Source organism: Microtus pennsylvanicus, chromosome 2 (assembly GCF_037038515.1).
Source record: "Microtus pennsylvanicus isolate mMicPen1 chromosome 2, mMicPen1.hap1, whole genome shotgun sequence".
In the NCBI taxonomy this organism is placed as follows: Eukaryota; Metazoa; Chordata; class Mammalia; order Rodentia; family Cricetidae; genus Microtus; species Microtus pennsylvanicus.
Window position 1 is genome coordinate 126,950,052 of NC_134580.1, and position 15,658 is coordinate 126,965,709.

Consider the following 15,658-nt stretch of genomic DNA (forward strand, 5'->3'; position numbering starts at 1 on the left):
GTTTCCTCCAAAGCCCCTGTCCTGGGTCAGACTGCCCCTGACTCTGTGACCGGGAGAAGAACAAAACAGAGCCACCGAATAAAGACCACGTGCTTGAGACAGCTAAGAGGTAAACTATTCCCAACAGAGGTTACAAATGACCAAGCAAAATCACACTTGTTTAACTTACTGAATACCCCCCTCTTTTTCTTGGTTTTTTTTCTTTCTATTTTTGACACTTTTGCTGAAATTTTTACTTTATCCCAGGATTTTATAGTTCATTTGTTTTTTTAAAAAAAATCTGTAAGATCCTGAGCAAAAAGTTAGCTTAAAATCTGTAACAAAACAGCTGATCACACTGCTGGACAGTGGTGATATACACCTCTAGTCCCAGTCCAGTTGGGCAGAGGCAACTGGATTTCTATGAGTTTGAGGCCAGCCTGGTCTACAGAGTGAGTTACATGTCATCCAGAGTTAGACAGAGAAACCCTGTCTCAAAAAACCAAACGGTGGGGGGGCTGATAAATGTATAGGTAATCTTAATTTGCTACAGCACACCGTACATATATGTATGTATGTGTGTGTATGTATATATAGACTTGAATTCAACTGTTGTTTAGAAATATAGATTTTTTTTTAACTAAGGAGGAATCAAGAGGCCTCTAAGATTTTTTGGATAAGGAACAATATATAAATTTCTAAGATCTATTTGAGTTGGCAAAAGCTGAATTAAAGATACATTTTTTTAACCACTTATGATTTTGCTAAAACTATGTTCAGCTTTAGTTGTTTGGATAAACTGAGTCATATAAAGTTGTGATATTTTTGGAGGCTGGAGAGATAGCTCAGTGGTTAAGAGCATTGCCTGCTCTTCCAAAGGTCCTGAGTTCAATTCCCGGCAACCACATGGTGGCTCACAACCATCTGTAATGAGGTCTGGTGCCCTCTTCTGGCCTGCAGACATACACACAGACAGAATATTGTATACATAATAAATAAATAAATTTTGTGATATTTTATAAAATTACACAATGGAAGAACTAAAAAAAATAAAAGTTCCCAGTTTCTCCATGGACAGTATTAATAGTTTAAAGTTTATTTTGATAATAAAGGATATTCAATGAAAAAATCCTAATCTTTTTTTAATTTTATTTATTTAAAAAAATCATAATCTTATTAAAGGTACCAACTCGTAAACTATTAGAGATAGTTAAGACACACAAGCTACTGGTCAGACACTGTTTCCCCACAACAAGGGGTTGGTACAAGGGCCTGGGTGCTGTCTGGGCCAGCAGATCTTTTCTCTTTTTCATCTCAGCCTATCTTCTTGTAAGTCTCCGGCCCAGGCCCAACTTCTCTTTCAATCAGAAGGAGCCTCTTCATTACCATCCCTGACTTCAAACTCTATTATAGAGCTACAGTATTGAAAACAGCCTGGTATTGGCATAAAAACAGAGAAGTCGACTAATGGAATCGAATAGAAGACCCTGACTTTAACCCACAAACCTTTGAGCACCTGATTTTCGATAAAGGAGCTAAAAGTATACAATGGAAAAAAGACAGCATTTTCAACAAATTGTGCTGGCAAAACTGGATGTCAATCTGTAAAAGAATGAAAATAGATCCATATCTATCACCATGCACAAAACTCAAGTCCAAATGGATTAAAGACCTCAATATCAGTCCGAACACACTAAACCTGATAGAAGAGGAAGTGGGAAGTACTCTACAGCACATGGGCACAGGAGACCACTTCCTAAGTATAACCCCAGCAGCACAGACACTAAGGGCATCATTGAATAAATGGGACCTCCTGAGGCTGAGAAGCTTCTGTAAAGCAAAGGACACTGTCACTAAGACAAAAAGGCAACCCACTTACTGGGAGAAGATTTTCACAACCCCGCAACTGACAAAGGTCTGATCTCCAAAATATATAAAAAAATCAAGAAACTAGACCGTAAAAGGCTAATCAATCCAATTATAAAATGGGGCACTGAGCTGAACAGAGAATTCTCAACAGAAGAACTTCAAATGGCCAAAAGACACTTAAGGTCATGCTCAACTTCCTTAGCGATCAGGGAAATGCAAATCAAGACAACTTTAAGATACCATCTTATACCTGTCAGAATGGCTAAAATAAAAAACACCAATGATAGCCTTTGCTGGAGAGGTTGTGGAGAAAGGGGGACACTCACCCATTGCTGGTGGGAATGCAAACTTGTGCAACCACTCTGGAAAGCAGTGTTTCGGTTTCTCAGGAAATTCGGGATCAACCTACCCCTGGATCCAGCAATACCACTCTTGGGAATATACCCAAGAGAGGCCCTATCATACAACAAAAGTATATGCTCTACGATGTTCATGGCAGCATTGTTTGTAATAGCCAGAACCTGGAAACAACCTAGATGCCCTTCAACGGAAGAATGGATGAAGAAAGTATGGAATATATACATATTAGAGTATTACTCAGCAGTAAAAAACAAGGACTTCTTGAATTTTGCATACAAATGGATGGAAATAGAAAACACTATCCTGAGTGAGGTAAGCCAGACCCAAAAAGAGGAACATGGGATGTACTCACTCATATTTGGTTTCTAGCCATAAATAAAGGACATTGGGCTCATAATGCATGTTCCTAGAGAAGCTAAGTAAGAAGGTGAACCCAAAGACAAACACATAGGCATCCTCATGAATATTAACCTTCATCAGGCGATGAAAGGAGACAGAGACAGAGGAGCACGGGACAGAAATCTCAATGTCCAAATCAGGAGCAGAAGGAGACGGAGCACGAGCAAGGAACTCAGGACCGCGAGGGGCGCACCCACACACTGAGACAATGGGGATGTTCTATCGGGAACTCACCAAGGCCAGCTGGCCTGGGTCTGAAAAAGCATGGGATAAATCCGGACTAGCTGAACATAGAGGACAATGAGGAATACTGAGAACTCAAGAACAATCGCAGTGGGTTTTTGATCCTACTGCACATACTGGCTTTGGGGGAGCCTAGGCAGTTTGGATGCTCACCTTAGGAGACCTGGATAGAGGTGTGATGGAGGAAGGTCACTGGTTAAAATAAAAGAAGCTGCTTGGCTCTCATTGGTTAGGAGATAGGTGGGAGGAGTAAACAGAACAGAATGCCGGGAGGAAGAGGAAGTGAGGTCAGACTCCGCAGCTCTCCTCTCCGGAGCAGACGCAGGAGAGACGCCATGCTACCTGCTCCAGGGAAGACGCACGCTATGAAGCTCTGACCCAGGATGGATATAGGCTAGAATCTTCCCGGTAAGCGCACCTAGGGGTGCTACACAGATGATTAGAAATGGGCTAAATTAATATGTGAGAATTAGCCTAGAAGAGGCTAGATAGAAATGGGCCAAAGCAGTGTTTAAATGAATACAGTTTGTGTGTAATTATTTCGGGGCATAAGCTAGCCGGGCAGGCGGCTGGGGTTTTGGGGACGTAGCCCCGCCGCCGCTCATATTACTACAGAGGTGGGTGGTCCTTGGGCTTCCCACAGGTCAGGGAACCCTGATTGCTCTTCGAGCAGATGAGGGAGGGTGACTTGATCGGGGGAGGGGGAGGGAAATGGGAGGCGGTTTCGGGGAGGAGGCAGAAATCCTTAATAAATAAATAAATTTAAAAAAAAAGAAGGAGCCTCTTCCATCTAGGAGATCTAAAAACAAGGCATTTTGGTAAGATTACCAAGTGTTCAGTTGTCCATCACCCTGGGACCAATCACGCCTTCCCCATGGAAGGGAACATCACCTGTGTGTCCCTCTTCCATCCAATGTGTTAGGGCTTGAGTGGCATCTCCTGCCCCAAGGACCATGCAGGTGAAGCGGACCCAGGCTCCATCCCTTGCTGAGTGCAGTCCTAAGAGTCTCTTTGGTACCCAGCATAGGGTCAGACAGGCAGCAAAGGCACCAGTCTTTGCTGACCTGGGACCATAATGTGTCACCAGCATCAATGTCCTAACGGAGTGTCAGAAGGAAAACACCTTGGATCTTTGTGTGAGATAATGTTGAAAATGGTATCTTGGGGTGTACTAGAGTGTGGGTCTAAGGAGGGGTATGAATCTGACCCCTTGAGTGTTTCTGACTTTTCCCAGAAGGTGAGAATGTGACAGGAGACTGTGGACCACCCAAATGGACAGCCTCGCTGTCAGAAAGGGGGTCTCCATTGTTTTCCCATCAACAGATTCTTATCCATGACCATTCTTGGAACCAACTCCATCTGAGTTCAACCATCACACATTCCAGTCTTCACCTTGCTTCCACTCAACACACAGCTGCTGGGCCTCACCTTGCACAGGACCGGATGCCCTGGGGCAATGTGCACACCATGGCATATGCTGGATGCACATGGCTCCTGTGAAGCAGTAGAACAGGGTGGTAAGTCTTTGGGGTTGGGATGGAGACAGGCACAAGGTGAGTTAGAGGAATTTTGAGGCATTTCCAGGAGGGAAATCACATGAAGTATGAAAACTACCTTGTTTGGAATGGAAGTCATCTCTAGTTCAAGCAAACTTCACTAGTGTCAACTGTGCACGAGGTACATTGGGGAAGCGTGTGTGTGTGTGTGTGTGTGTGTGTGTGTGTGTGTGTGTCCCTGTCTGTCCAGATACATAGTACAGAAGAATGCATCCATATGACTCAGGTTGCAAAGCAATAAGCACCATATTATTGGTGCCGGGGTGAGTTGTGGAGGTTTCTGATCTTGGTGGGTGTAAGAAGCAAGCTGTCTAGTGAGCCAGGGTGGGGCTGAGAGCTGCGCCATAACCAATGGACCCACCTGCTCCCGTGCATTCTACCTTCCCTAGGAGCACAAGATGGACACTTCCTGTAATCTCATTCTTCTGTTTCTGTCTCCAAGCTGGTCAGCAATATTCATCTTGAACACATACAAACTAGTCATGACCTCTGGGGTCCTCGGCTTCTGTGCCACTTCCTCTTCTAATGACTGACAGGTACCCCTGGAAACAGGGAACTGGGCTGACCATCTACGCATGGAAGGTCTTCTGAGGCTTGTCCTCCTGATGGTCACCAGTACTCCGTGGATCCCTGTTTACAGGATTTCCGAGTTCCACGGAGCACTTGACTTTGTTGGCACAACTGTAGCACCACTGGCCATCGTGAACTACCTAGACGGGACAGTCAGGATGGTCATGAGCTCAGACCTGCCTCCCAGGGGACCTGAGAAGGGCATGACATGCCCTGTCCTCCCCCGTCTGCATCTGCAGACACAGGAATGCTTTGCCCCTAATTTCAGCCTTGCTGTGGACCCAGCTTCCCCCTGGCACACACCATCTGAACTTCTTACCTGGCTCTCTCCTGCGCCTGCAAGCATCCTCAGCACGCTGCTCTCCACTCCCTGGTATCAGCTTCCAGGGAGCACAGTGCCCCCAACAGCACTTGAAACAGACACAAGAAAGTGGCCTCTTAGGAGAAACATGCAGGACTTCCCTTTGACTGTGCTGGCTGTGGGCTGTGCTGGGCCCTCAGTCTGATTCCTCCTGAGAGCCTGCCCCCATTGTTCCCTCCACCAACCCTTCTCCCACATCCTTGCCCAGCCTTGGGCCACTATCCTCTGCTGTCTGTCTACATCTAGGGCAAGCTTTTTAGGAAGGATACCGTGGGATTTGTGTGATAATATATTATCGACAAATCCCTAAAATGGCTATGTTTATAACCTGCTTATTTAAAAGCATATTTAGTCCAGGAAACAGCTTAGTGGGTAAAGGCACTTGACACCAAGCCTGGGGGGGACCTCAGTCCATTCCCCAGGACTCACATGGTATAAAGACAGAACTGACTCCTGCAAGTTAACTTCCACACATATACAGTAAATATTTTTTCTTTAAAGAAAAAGACATCATTTAAAGGGGGGGCTAGATGCAGAAGTGCATTGTAGCCTCTCCACCTACCTGTTACCATGGCTGCCTCCAGAGCACTTATAGCTCATAGGCAGAATTTTATTGTTGCCTAGGTGCTCCCTCTTTTCAGTTGGCAGGCAACGACATAAACTTCAGTCCTTTAATAATCCTACTCTGTAGGTGCTTCCAAATCAGTCTTTTATTTTTTATACATTTTTATTGATATTTATTGACCTTTACATTTTTCTCTGCTCCCTCATTGCCTCTCCCCTCCCCCCTTCAACCCTCCCCCCAGGTGGGGTGTTTCTGGAGAGGATGACCTGAGGTCTTTTTCTTGTGGGACCTTCATTCAGGGCCACCTTGCTGGAGAATGGAGGTGGTCTCTCCTGTAAGGTCATGTTGTTCTTTGAACCAGCTGCAGTCATTCTGTGGGGCTGTCCCCTGAGCTCCTCCTGAGGTGAGATTTGTGGGAGAGATGGGCTCGTCTTTTCACTTGCCAAGTTGGTGTTCTCACACTGGACTTTCTCCGTAAAGGCGTGATGAGATAAAACATCCCGTGAGGACACCTTGATCTCTGGATTGTTGGTGTCAGCTTTGGACACATCCAGGGATGACTGACTGCAGTGAGTTCCCGGTGGTGCGTACACTGAAGACATTAGGGTACATATTCCATCTGAGGTGTTGCTGCTCTCTGTATCCCCCAGGAGCTGCTCATGAAGTGAGCCTCAAGGACATGGTGGGGGCAGATTCTGCAAATGAGGGCTGGCTTCTCACTCGGGCAGTTCAGGGTGGGAGGCATACTGTACCTCCTTCTATACTTTCTGCCATTCTCACGGTTTTCACATAGAGGGGGCAAATTGAAGGTGGCAAGTGTAGGGACACTAGACACCCTCTTTATGGGCACTTTAGGCATCGAGGGAAGCCCTGTAAGATTTAAAGATCGATCTGAATGCCTTGGCTTAAGTTTTTTTTATAAAGTTGTTCCCCCAGGGTGACTGTTGCCTAAGTATCAAATAGGTAGCCATCACCTGATCAAACTTCTTCTCCTGTAAAGCTTCCTTTATCTCCCATTGCTTATTATCCCATTACACCCGTGATGACCATTACAGTGGGGTCTGGGAGGCTGTCGGCGCTCTCTCTGAAGGAATTGGGAGAACCTTCACTGCCATGCTTTAGCCATGGAAAGCTCACAACGTCATCTATTCTTGGTCTTTGTCCCGGGTTTACAGTTAATAACTTGGCAATCATGTCCCAAAAGCTCTGGTGACATCTTGAGTTGAAGAGAATACTTCCCTGCCGTGATCTTCTGCTTCAGTCCGGTATAAGTACTTCCCTGGAAAGGCAGGCACCCTGTGGACATAAGTAGAGCACAACACCTAGACTCCAGATGTCAACTGCAAGGCCATTGTAGCCTTGACCTTCAAACAGTTCTGGGGCACAATAAGGGAGGGTCCCACAGAAAGCTGCCAACCTCTGTCCCATGAGAAGTTTGGTGCCTAAACCGAAATCACTAAGTTTTATATTTCTTTTGTGGTCCACCAGAATATTTTGTGGTTTTAAATCCCTGTGGGTGATCCCTTTTTGGTGACAGTACTTGAGGGCAAATAGCATCTGTTTAATTAGCCTCCTGGACTCTTCTTCTGGTAGGAGGCCGAATTCCACAATCCTGTGCATTCGCCCTCCACCCGTGGCATGTTCCATAACCATGTAAATGTTATTTGTGGTGTCGAGTATGTGCAAAAGTTTAATAATGTTTGGGTGGTCAAGGTTTTTCATAATTTCAATTTCTGATTTGATGAAGGTGTTCTTTATGCCTTTTGGAAGAATTTTTACTGCTACCCTTGTCTGGGTGAGTAGATGGCTAGCCAGTTTTACTTCCCCGAATCCTCCACAGCCAAGTGTTGTCAGTATTTCATAGTGTTCTGTTAAAGCCTTTTCACCAAACGGGTGGGACTTTAGCTCTTGAATTCTTTGCCACCTCCTCATCTTTGTTGATGGTAGTATCAATGTGAACTAGTGATACAAGATAAAACTTAATTAAAAGTGGGTCTGGGAGAAACATTTATAGCTATAAATTCCTGCAGTAAAAAGAAAAAGTGATACCTGTCCCAAATAACCCAATGATACATGTTAAGGTCATAGGAAAGCAGGAGCAGGCCAATCTCAGAAGAAATAGCAGCAACGCTCGAGTTCAGAGCAGAAATTGATGAAATGGAAACAAAATAATAAAAAGACCAATGCAAGGGGTAAATATAACAGATGCAATCTTAGCCAAAATAACTAATAGAAAAATGTAAGATACAAGTTGATAGTGTTAGAGATAAAATAAGGTAGCATTACCAGAGACACAACTGAAATCCAGATAACCACTAGGGAATGTCTTTAAATGTCCCAGTGAGCCAGGCGGTAGTGGTGAATGCCTTTAATCTCAGCACTGGGAGACAGAAGTGGGCAGATCTCTGAATTCGAGGCCAGCCTGGTCTACAGAGCGAGTTTCAGGACAGGCTCCAAAGCGACAGAGAAACTCTTGTCTCAAAAATCAACGACAACAATCTGTTCCAGGGAACTGGGAAAATCTAGAATAGATAAACTTCTAGACACACATTAGCTACCAAAACTCAACTAAGGAGATAGAAAACACCTGAACTAAAAGACGGTCAGAGCCAGACGCAGTGCATGGCAACACAGAAACATTTTCTGAACCAAGCAGGGCACTTTCCCATCTGCCCGACAGCATTGTGACCTGCTTGAGCTCACTCCAGACAAAACTCTCAGCATGAGGAGGGAAGGCAGGGGAAGAAGTCACACTCCTGATGAGCTATTGATAAGTGATAGTTTCCTGGGGAGGGAGAACAGCTCTTAATGGTGTGGCCGCTGGTAAGGTGGACAGACCACTCTCCAGCAGAAGGCCATATATCCAAGAGTGTACGGACAACAGAAACTGCACTTATGGTCCAAACCAAAAAGACAGAAATATGGGTGGTAGGAAGGGAGCAGGAGGATCTGGGAGGAGTTGCAGAAAGGGATAAATGTGACCAAAATATAGTGTATGAAATTCTCAAAGAACTAATTTAAAGAAGAAAAGAGCAACAAAATTGAAATAGTAATTTAAAATAATCTCTTGGTGAAGATAAAAGAGGCCCAGGACCAGAGAAACTCTGGTGATTTCTATCAGATCTTTAAAGAAGAATTTATACTGACTATTCCATGGAATAAAAAGGGGAAGAATACTTTCAGAATCATCCTATGAGCCTGTATTACCAGGTACCAAAACCAGGAAGAATACAGGAACAAAAGAAAGGTAGAACCAACATCCTTAGTGAACACAGATGCAACAGTCCTTAGTAAGGCACTTATTGCTTCGCACAAAATTCATCACGCGAGGGCTGCAACCTACGCCAACTGAATAACAGCACTGTGCAGAAACAGGAGGGCCACAGTCCCACTCTCAGCTGGAAAGAGTGAAACTCATTTTTCAGGGGAAAAATGCATAGAACTGGAAATCATCATGCTGTGTATACAAGCCAGTCACACAAAGACATTTGCTTCAAAGCTGGAATCACAGGCTGGGGAGGGAACCTGATAGTAAAATGATTAGGGATGTGAGGGGGAAAGAGGAAGGGGCATGTATATTAGAGTAGGAAAATATTATCAAAGTACATCATGTGCATATATAGAAATGTCACCGTGGACTTCTGCACTTCTTTTTTTTTGTTGTTGTTAAAGATTTATTTATTTATCATGTATACAGTGTTCTCCCTGCATGTATACCTGCAGGCCAGAAGAGAGCACCAGACCCCATTACAGATGGTTATGAGCCACCATGTGGTTGCTGGGATTGAACTCAGGACCTCTGGAAGAGCAGTCAGTGCTCTTATCCTCTGAGCCATCTCTCCAGCCCCACTTCTTTACTTCTTACACTTAATACTTACTAACAGAAACTTTGAAAAGTAAAAAATAAATAAATAAATAAATAAATAAAAGACAAAAAATAGAATAATTAGAACACTGGAGGATCGTTAACAAGGAAGATTTACAATACGTAAAAATTAAAATCTAAAACCAGAAACATAAATTACAAAAATAAGATGAAAACTAAAACCAACACCCCAAAAGCACAAGCAGCAAGGTGAGAGGAGACTCACAGCATCAGCACAACAGGTCACCAGCATCCACGTCCCAACTTCACCAATATCCGAGTCCAAATCATTCACCAGCATCCAGGTCCCACAGATCACCACCAAAGAGCTCTGTGCATAAGAAGGACAAAAGCCAGTCCTATGCAGTGCATTATACGCATGGGTGTCAGTCATTCCTCACAGCGGCTCCTTGTGACATCAGAACAAGACATGGACCAAGGAGCCATGGATGCATTCCTCTCCAAAAGGACTGTGTTAGCCACTCTGCAGTCACTGCTACCGAGTACCCAACAGGGAGCAGCAGAAGGAAGGGTTTATTTTGGCTCACACATTGAGGGAACAAGGAAAGCATGGAACAGGAGGGGTGGGTGTTAGCATGTGGCTGCTTACACATGTAAACCAAAGCAAGAACCAGCTCCACTTCAACAGTGATGACAACAGAAATGGTAACAGCGATAACATAGGCCCCCAAAGCTCTATGCTTTCCTGGGTATAGACTCTGACATCCACCATAAGAAAGCGAGCTCAGAGGATGTTCCAACAGTGTGTGAAAGTAGGAACAAAACCACGGTGGGAATATCCGGCTGTTACAGACCTCAGTCACAGAGCCTGCTCCAGCAAAGTCAGGCTGTCTGGAAGGGGGCGCCGAGGCTAAAGAAATGTGAGATTGAGAGAAACTGAGGCAGAAAACACAGGATAGATTCGGGGGACTGCCAGCTTACTCTGGACGGCAGCAAGTTTATTTCAGAGCCGGCTGATACAGAAAAGCAGAACAAAGCACAGCACAGCACAGCCGAAATCTAACCACAAGACCACTCTTGTCCTCGAGCAAGCAGCTCTTCTGTCTGGATGTGCAGGTTTGACATCAGCAGTATTCTTCCTACTAGATAGTGTGTTCTTTTCTCATGGGCAAAATGCTCTTTCCCATGGGCTTAATCAGAACTTTCTCACAGCCCTCAGAGATGCTGGAGCAAACAAGGCAGGCAAGCTTGAACTCAAATGACTTTTGAGCCAGAGTGAACGCCAGATGAAAACTGAGTCACTGTGAGCTGCCAACCTCAACACATCCACATTCAACGTTTTCATTCCTCTCTTCAAAGCTGGATTGGTATCGAAAGTATGGTAGCCCCTCGCTGGCACTGTGCTCCTATAACAAAATGTTCTGTTTCCCAAGTTACCAATGTCTGTGGGACTAAGAGGAAGAGTTTGAGCACAGCTTCCCACAAACAGAGAACAGAGCAGCACCAAGCCTGGAGCAGAGCTTTACTTTGATGGTTAAATAGTGTTTGTCAAGCAGAGATTTAGGCTGGGAGGCAGAATGGTTGTCACACCTTAAAGTCAGCTCTGGTGGGTCAAGCCTTTCAGTACCTGCTGCCTGAGAGGCTGACAAAGAAAGATGGGATGTCCAAGGCTTTCCTTGTATTGCGTGAGTTCAAGACCAGCTTGGTTGTTGAGTGACTTTTCCTGAGGAACCATGAACAGCAACAACAACAAAAGCCTTTTCACCCAATGCAGAACCCCAATGCTAATGCTCTTGAATTGGTGAGACCTGGAAGAACGGAGCCGGTAGAAGGAGAAGCGTCTTGTACAATAGCCAACTTTCCTCAGAGCATCAGACAGTTCATACTCTGAGGGCTAACAAGAGTCACCCAAGTAAAGCGTACATCACAAGGACAAGCCGCCTGTGGAAGAAGCATGCTTTTCATAGAGGCATATAAACAAGTAACACTAGCCAGCCGCAGCAAGTAATCTAAAATGAACCCACTCCTGGCAACTACACCTAGGAGGAACACGAAAACACATTCCAAGAACAAGTCTGTGTTTTTGAAGAAACTGAGGTCACAAGAATCTTGTCTTGTTTCTTGGAGTTTTCTCACAAGCACTCAGAATTCTCACATGACAGCCAACCACTGTGCAAAGAAACAACTCCATCCTGTGTATTGGCACAGGAGCCCATTTACATACAACAACAACAAATATTTTTAAATGTGTAGCCCAGACTGGCCTTGAACTCATGACCCTCCTGCCTCTGCCTCCTTCAACAAATCCTACTGGCGTGCACCACCACAACTGGCATCACAATTCTTTAAATTTAAAAGCACAGCTCTTATTCCAAATGGCACAGGAGACAATATATTCTGAGCTAAATATGAGCGACCATGTCCCAGGAACAATGTTTCAGATTGCCCATAATGATATGTTCCCCTATGGAAGAGGTCCATGTGGACTTCTGTGGTCATTTGACAGAAGAAAGTCAGAAATATATGCAGTTAGCAAATATATTAGTGGGGATCCAGAAAAGTGGGTTAGAGCAAAGCAGGGAGGCATCTGCCTATAGAGCTCAGATGCTATCTGTGAACAGTCTTAAAGTTCATGCAGGCTAGTGGTCTGCTAAGTTAATACAGCCCACGCTTTTGATATCTCAATCTTCATAAAGAGATGAGAGTTAGCTTCCCTTAGGCAGCAAGGCAGAGATCATAATGTGTCATGAGCTGCTGAAACCACATATGTCTGTCACCCCGCATCAGCTCACCCTGTGAGGCTGTTATGCCTATGTCACAGAACCCCCAAATAAGACCTCCATGCAATCAGCATCCGATGAAAACAAGCTAGCTTGAACCGTAATCCTACAGGCCCCTGCAGTGGGTGAGGGACAACAGCCCTGAGGCTTCAGGGAAAGAGGGGTTTAAAGGGGAAAACCCACAAAGTGGGGATGGAGGGTGAAGGGGGTGGCACAAGTCTTGGCGTTTTGGAATTGGGTAAAAGTATACAACTTTTGAGCTCCTTGGTTGGGGTATAGAGGAATTTCAGAACAGCAGTTAATCAGGTACCTACAAGAACGTTTGAAGCAAGCAGATGCAAACAGATGTTGTTTGGGCACCCTGGTGGGGTCACTTTGACCAGGGCTAGCACAGTTTCTTGGGAATGTTTATGACTTTGCTGATCTGCTTTCACTCCCTTAGTTGGTCCTGTCTAAAATAGAGTTCTTTCTCAAAATGGAGTTTATTCTGCTCCTTCCAGGCATCCAAAACTGGCCAATCCCAATAAAGATGATCTCAGTCTCCATTCAGTTCCCACCCTAGATCCACAAAATATCACCTGGCAGGCAGCCCTGCAGGATTCCTTCCCTGAGACCCTGCCCCATTTGGGGAGTTCTCTCTTCTAGTTATCTGTGTTTTCTTGTTCATCTTGAGAGTGAAACAATGAACTGGGAAGCCACTGGCATGGGGTGGCTTTGGGGACCATTGTCCACCAAGCACCCTACCTCCCCAAATAAAGACTACCAAGAAACAAGGAAGGCTCCATGGCTCTCAGAAGAACCAAACCAAACAAACAAACAAGAACAAAACAACAACAACAAACACATCAACTAGGATCTTAGGTCATATGCAGAAGTAGGTGGTGAGCAGATATTAAGGAAAATAGAAATGGCCCCGCGATCATTTTGGCTGTCAATCTTCCATCTCCATCCTCAGTCTGTAGACTCGTCAGCACAGGAAACTCCAGTCTATACCACAGTGGAACCACCAGGCAAGAAGCAACAGCAGATGGAGTGTCAAAGGAAGGCTGGGTGGGACTGGGTGAGGGAAGGGCTGGAGGTGGAGCTAGAGAGGGAAGGAGCTTAGAATGAGCAGGGGATAGGGGAGAAACAGGGGATGAAGTGGACTGAATGGCAGGGTGAGGTATACATACCTCCCAATATCCAAGAAAGATACCTACAGTGCTAATACAGTGCTAATAGAAACTGGACTTTGTTTATTAACAATTTTAGTAAGAGGGTTGGAAGCCAGGCGTGGTGGAACACACTTTAAATTTAGAATTCAGAATGTGAGTTGGGAGACTAGGTGGAGTGGTGCACACCTTTGCTTGTTTATCTGTCTGTCTGTCTGTCTGTCTGTCTGTCTGTCTGTTTTGGTCCTTCAAGACTGGGCTCCAGATACTAGGTGTGGTGGTGCACATCATCTATCTGTCTGTCTGTCTGTCTGTCTGTCTGTCTGTCTGTCTCTCTGTCTGGTATCTATTATTCATTTTGGTCCCCTTTTTTTTTTAGGTTTTTTAAGACAGGGTTTCTCTGTAGCTTTGGAGCCTGTCCTGGAACTAGCTCTTGCAGACCAGGCTGGCCTCAAACTCACAGAGATCCTCCTGCCTCTGCCTCCTGAGTGCTGGGATTAAAGGCAGGCACCACCACCTCCTGGCTTCATTATGGTCCTTTGAGACAGGCCTCCCCTGGGTAGCTGGGATTGAAGGACTGTGCCACCACTACCCAGCTTGGAGTAAACCTTTAATCACAGCAGCTTGGAAGGCAGAGGCAGGTATATCTCTGAGTTCGAGGCCAGTCTTGGCTACATATTAAATTCTAGGGGACAGTCATGACTAAAGAGAGAGAGAGAAGAGAGAGAGAGAGAGAGAGAGAGAGAGAGAGAGAGAGAGAGAGAGAGAGAGAGAGAGAGAGACCCTGTCTCAAAAACAAAGAAACAAACAAAAAAAAGTGGAGTCAGGCCGGATGGTGGTGGTGCACACCTTTGATCCCAGCATTTGGGAGGCAGAAACAAGTAGATCTCAGTGAGTTAGAGACCAGCCTGGTCAACAAAGCAAGAAAGACCCTCTCTCAAAAGGGAACAGAATTTGAGCTGAGGAATTCCTCAAGGCCCCTTAGCAAGTAAAACCTGAAAATGGGCAAGAGTTAACAAAGTAAAGCAGAAAGGAAAAACATCCTAGGCAGGGTAAAGCATAGAATTTAAGGACCTAAAAGGCAGAGTATGTTTGCGACAAAACCCTTGGAGCAGAGGTAAAGAGAAGTGAGGAAGCACCAATGTCTACTTAGTCAATTTCAGGACCATCAAGGGGAAGGGGCCTGAAGCAGAAGAAGCTATGGTGGTGCACACCTTTAATCCCAGCACTCGGGAGGCAGAGGCAGCTGGAGAGATGGTTCAGAGGTTAAGGCTCAGAGGTTAAGAGCACTGACTGTTCTTCCAGAGCTTTTGGGTTCAATTCCCAGCAAGCCCATGATGGTTCACATACCAGATCTATAATGAGTTCTGGTGCCCTCTTCTGGCCAGCAGCATAAATGCAGATGTAGTACTGTATGTATATATAATAAATAAATCTTGAAAAAAAAAACTTAAAAAAGAGCTAGTTCCAGGACAGGCTCCAAAGCTACAGAGAAACCCTGTCTCAGAAAATAAACAAACAAAAAAATTGGAAAGACTGGCCTATTTCATACAAAAGTGGCAAGCCAGGAGACTTCTATTAAGGTAAGAGAGGAAACCAAGGAGAGGTTGTGAGCATTGGACTGTTAGGTTCAAAGAATAAAAGCAACAAGAAGACAAGGTACTTCGTTTTGCTCTGTTATATCCACAGCCCTTGGAAGAACATCAAGCCATAGACAGCACTAGGTAATGCTTCAGGAAGGAAATGAATGAACAAGTAAATAAGTTAACGAAATAAAAGGATGAGACCATGAATAATTGCAGGATCTGACTTCTTCAAGAATCCTACATCCCTCAGGCCTGTGGGAAAACCAGCCCCTCCTTACATCCACCAACCTCCTACCTTCGCCCTAGGGTGCGCTTCGCATAGCAGCCACCAGAGGGCGGAAAGCGGTTGGGTTTCCCACACGGAGGACTTTGCGTGAGGCACCGCGAGGGGCGGAGCCTACAGGCAGGCACCC

The 15,658-nt window shown here is 45.1% G+C and overlaps 1 protein-coding gene across 1 annotated transcript; it reads right to left on the minus strand.

Moving 5' to 3' along the window:
* Positions 1 to 4,975: 4,975 nt before the first annotated feature.
* LOC142844396 (sperm motility kinase X-like) lies at positions 4,976 to 15,649 on the minus strand. Its single transcript, XM_075962818.1, is given in 8 exon segments — positions 4,976 to 5,116; positions 6,169 to 6,545; positions 6,548 to 6,809; positions 6,811 to 6,927; positions 6,929 to 7,102; positions 7,104 to 7,210; positions 7,213 to 7,861; positions 15,541 to 15,649. Coding segments are annotated over 7 exon segments (1,800 nt in total). The 5' UTR covers positions 7,835 to 7,861; positions 15,541 to 15,649.
* Between the last annotated feature and the right edge of the window lie 9 nt (positions 15,650 to 15,658).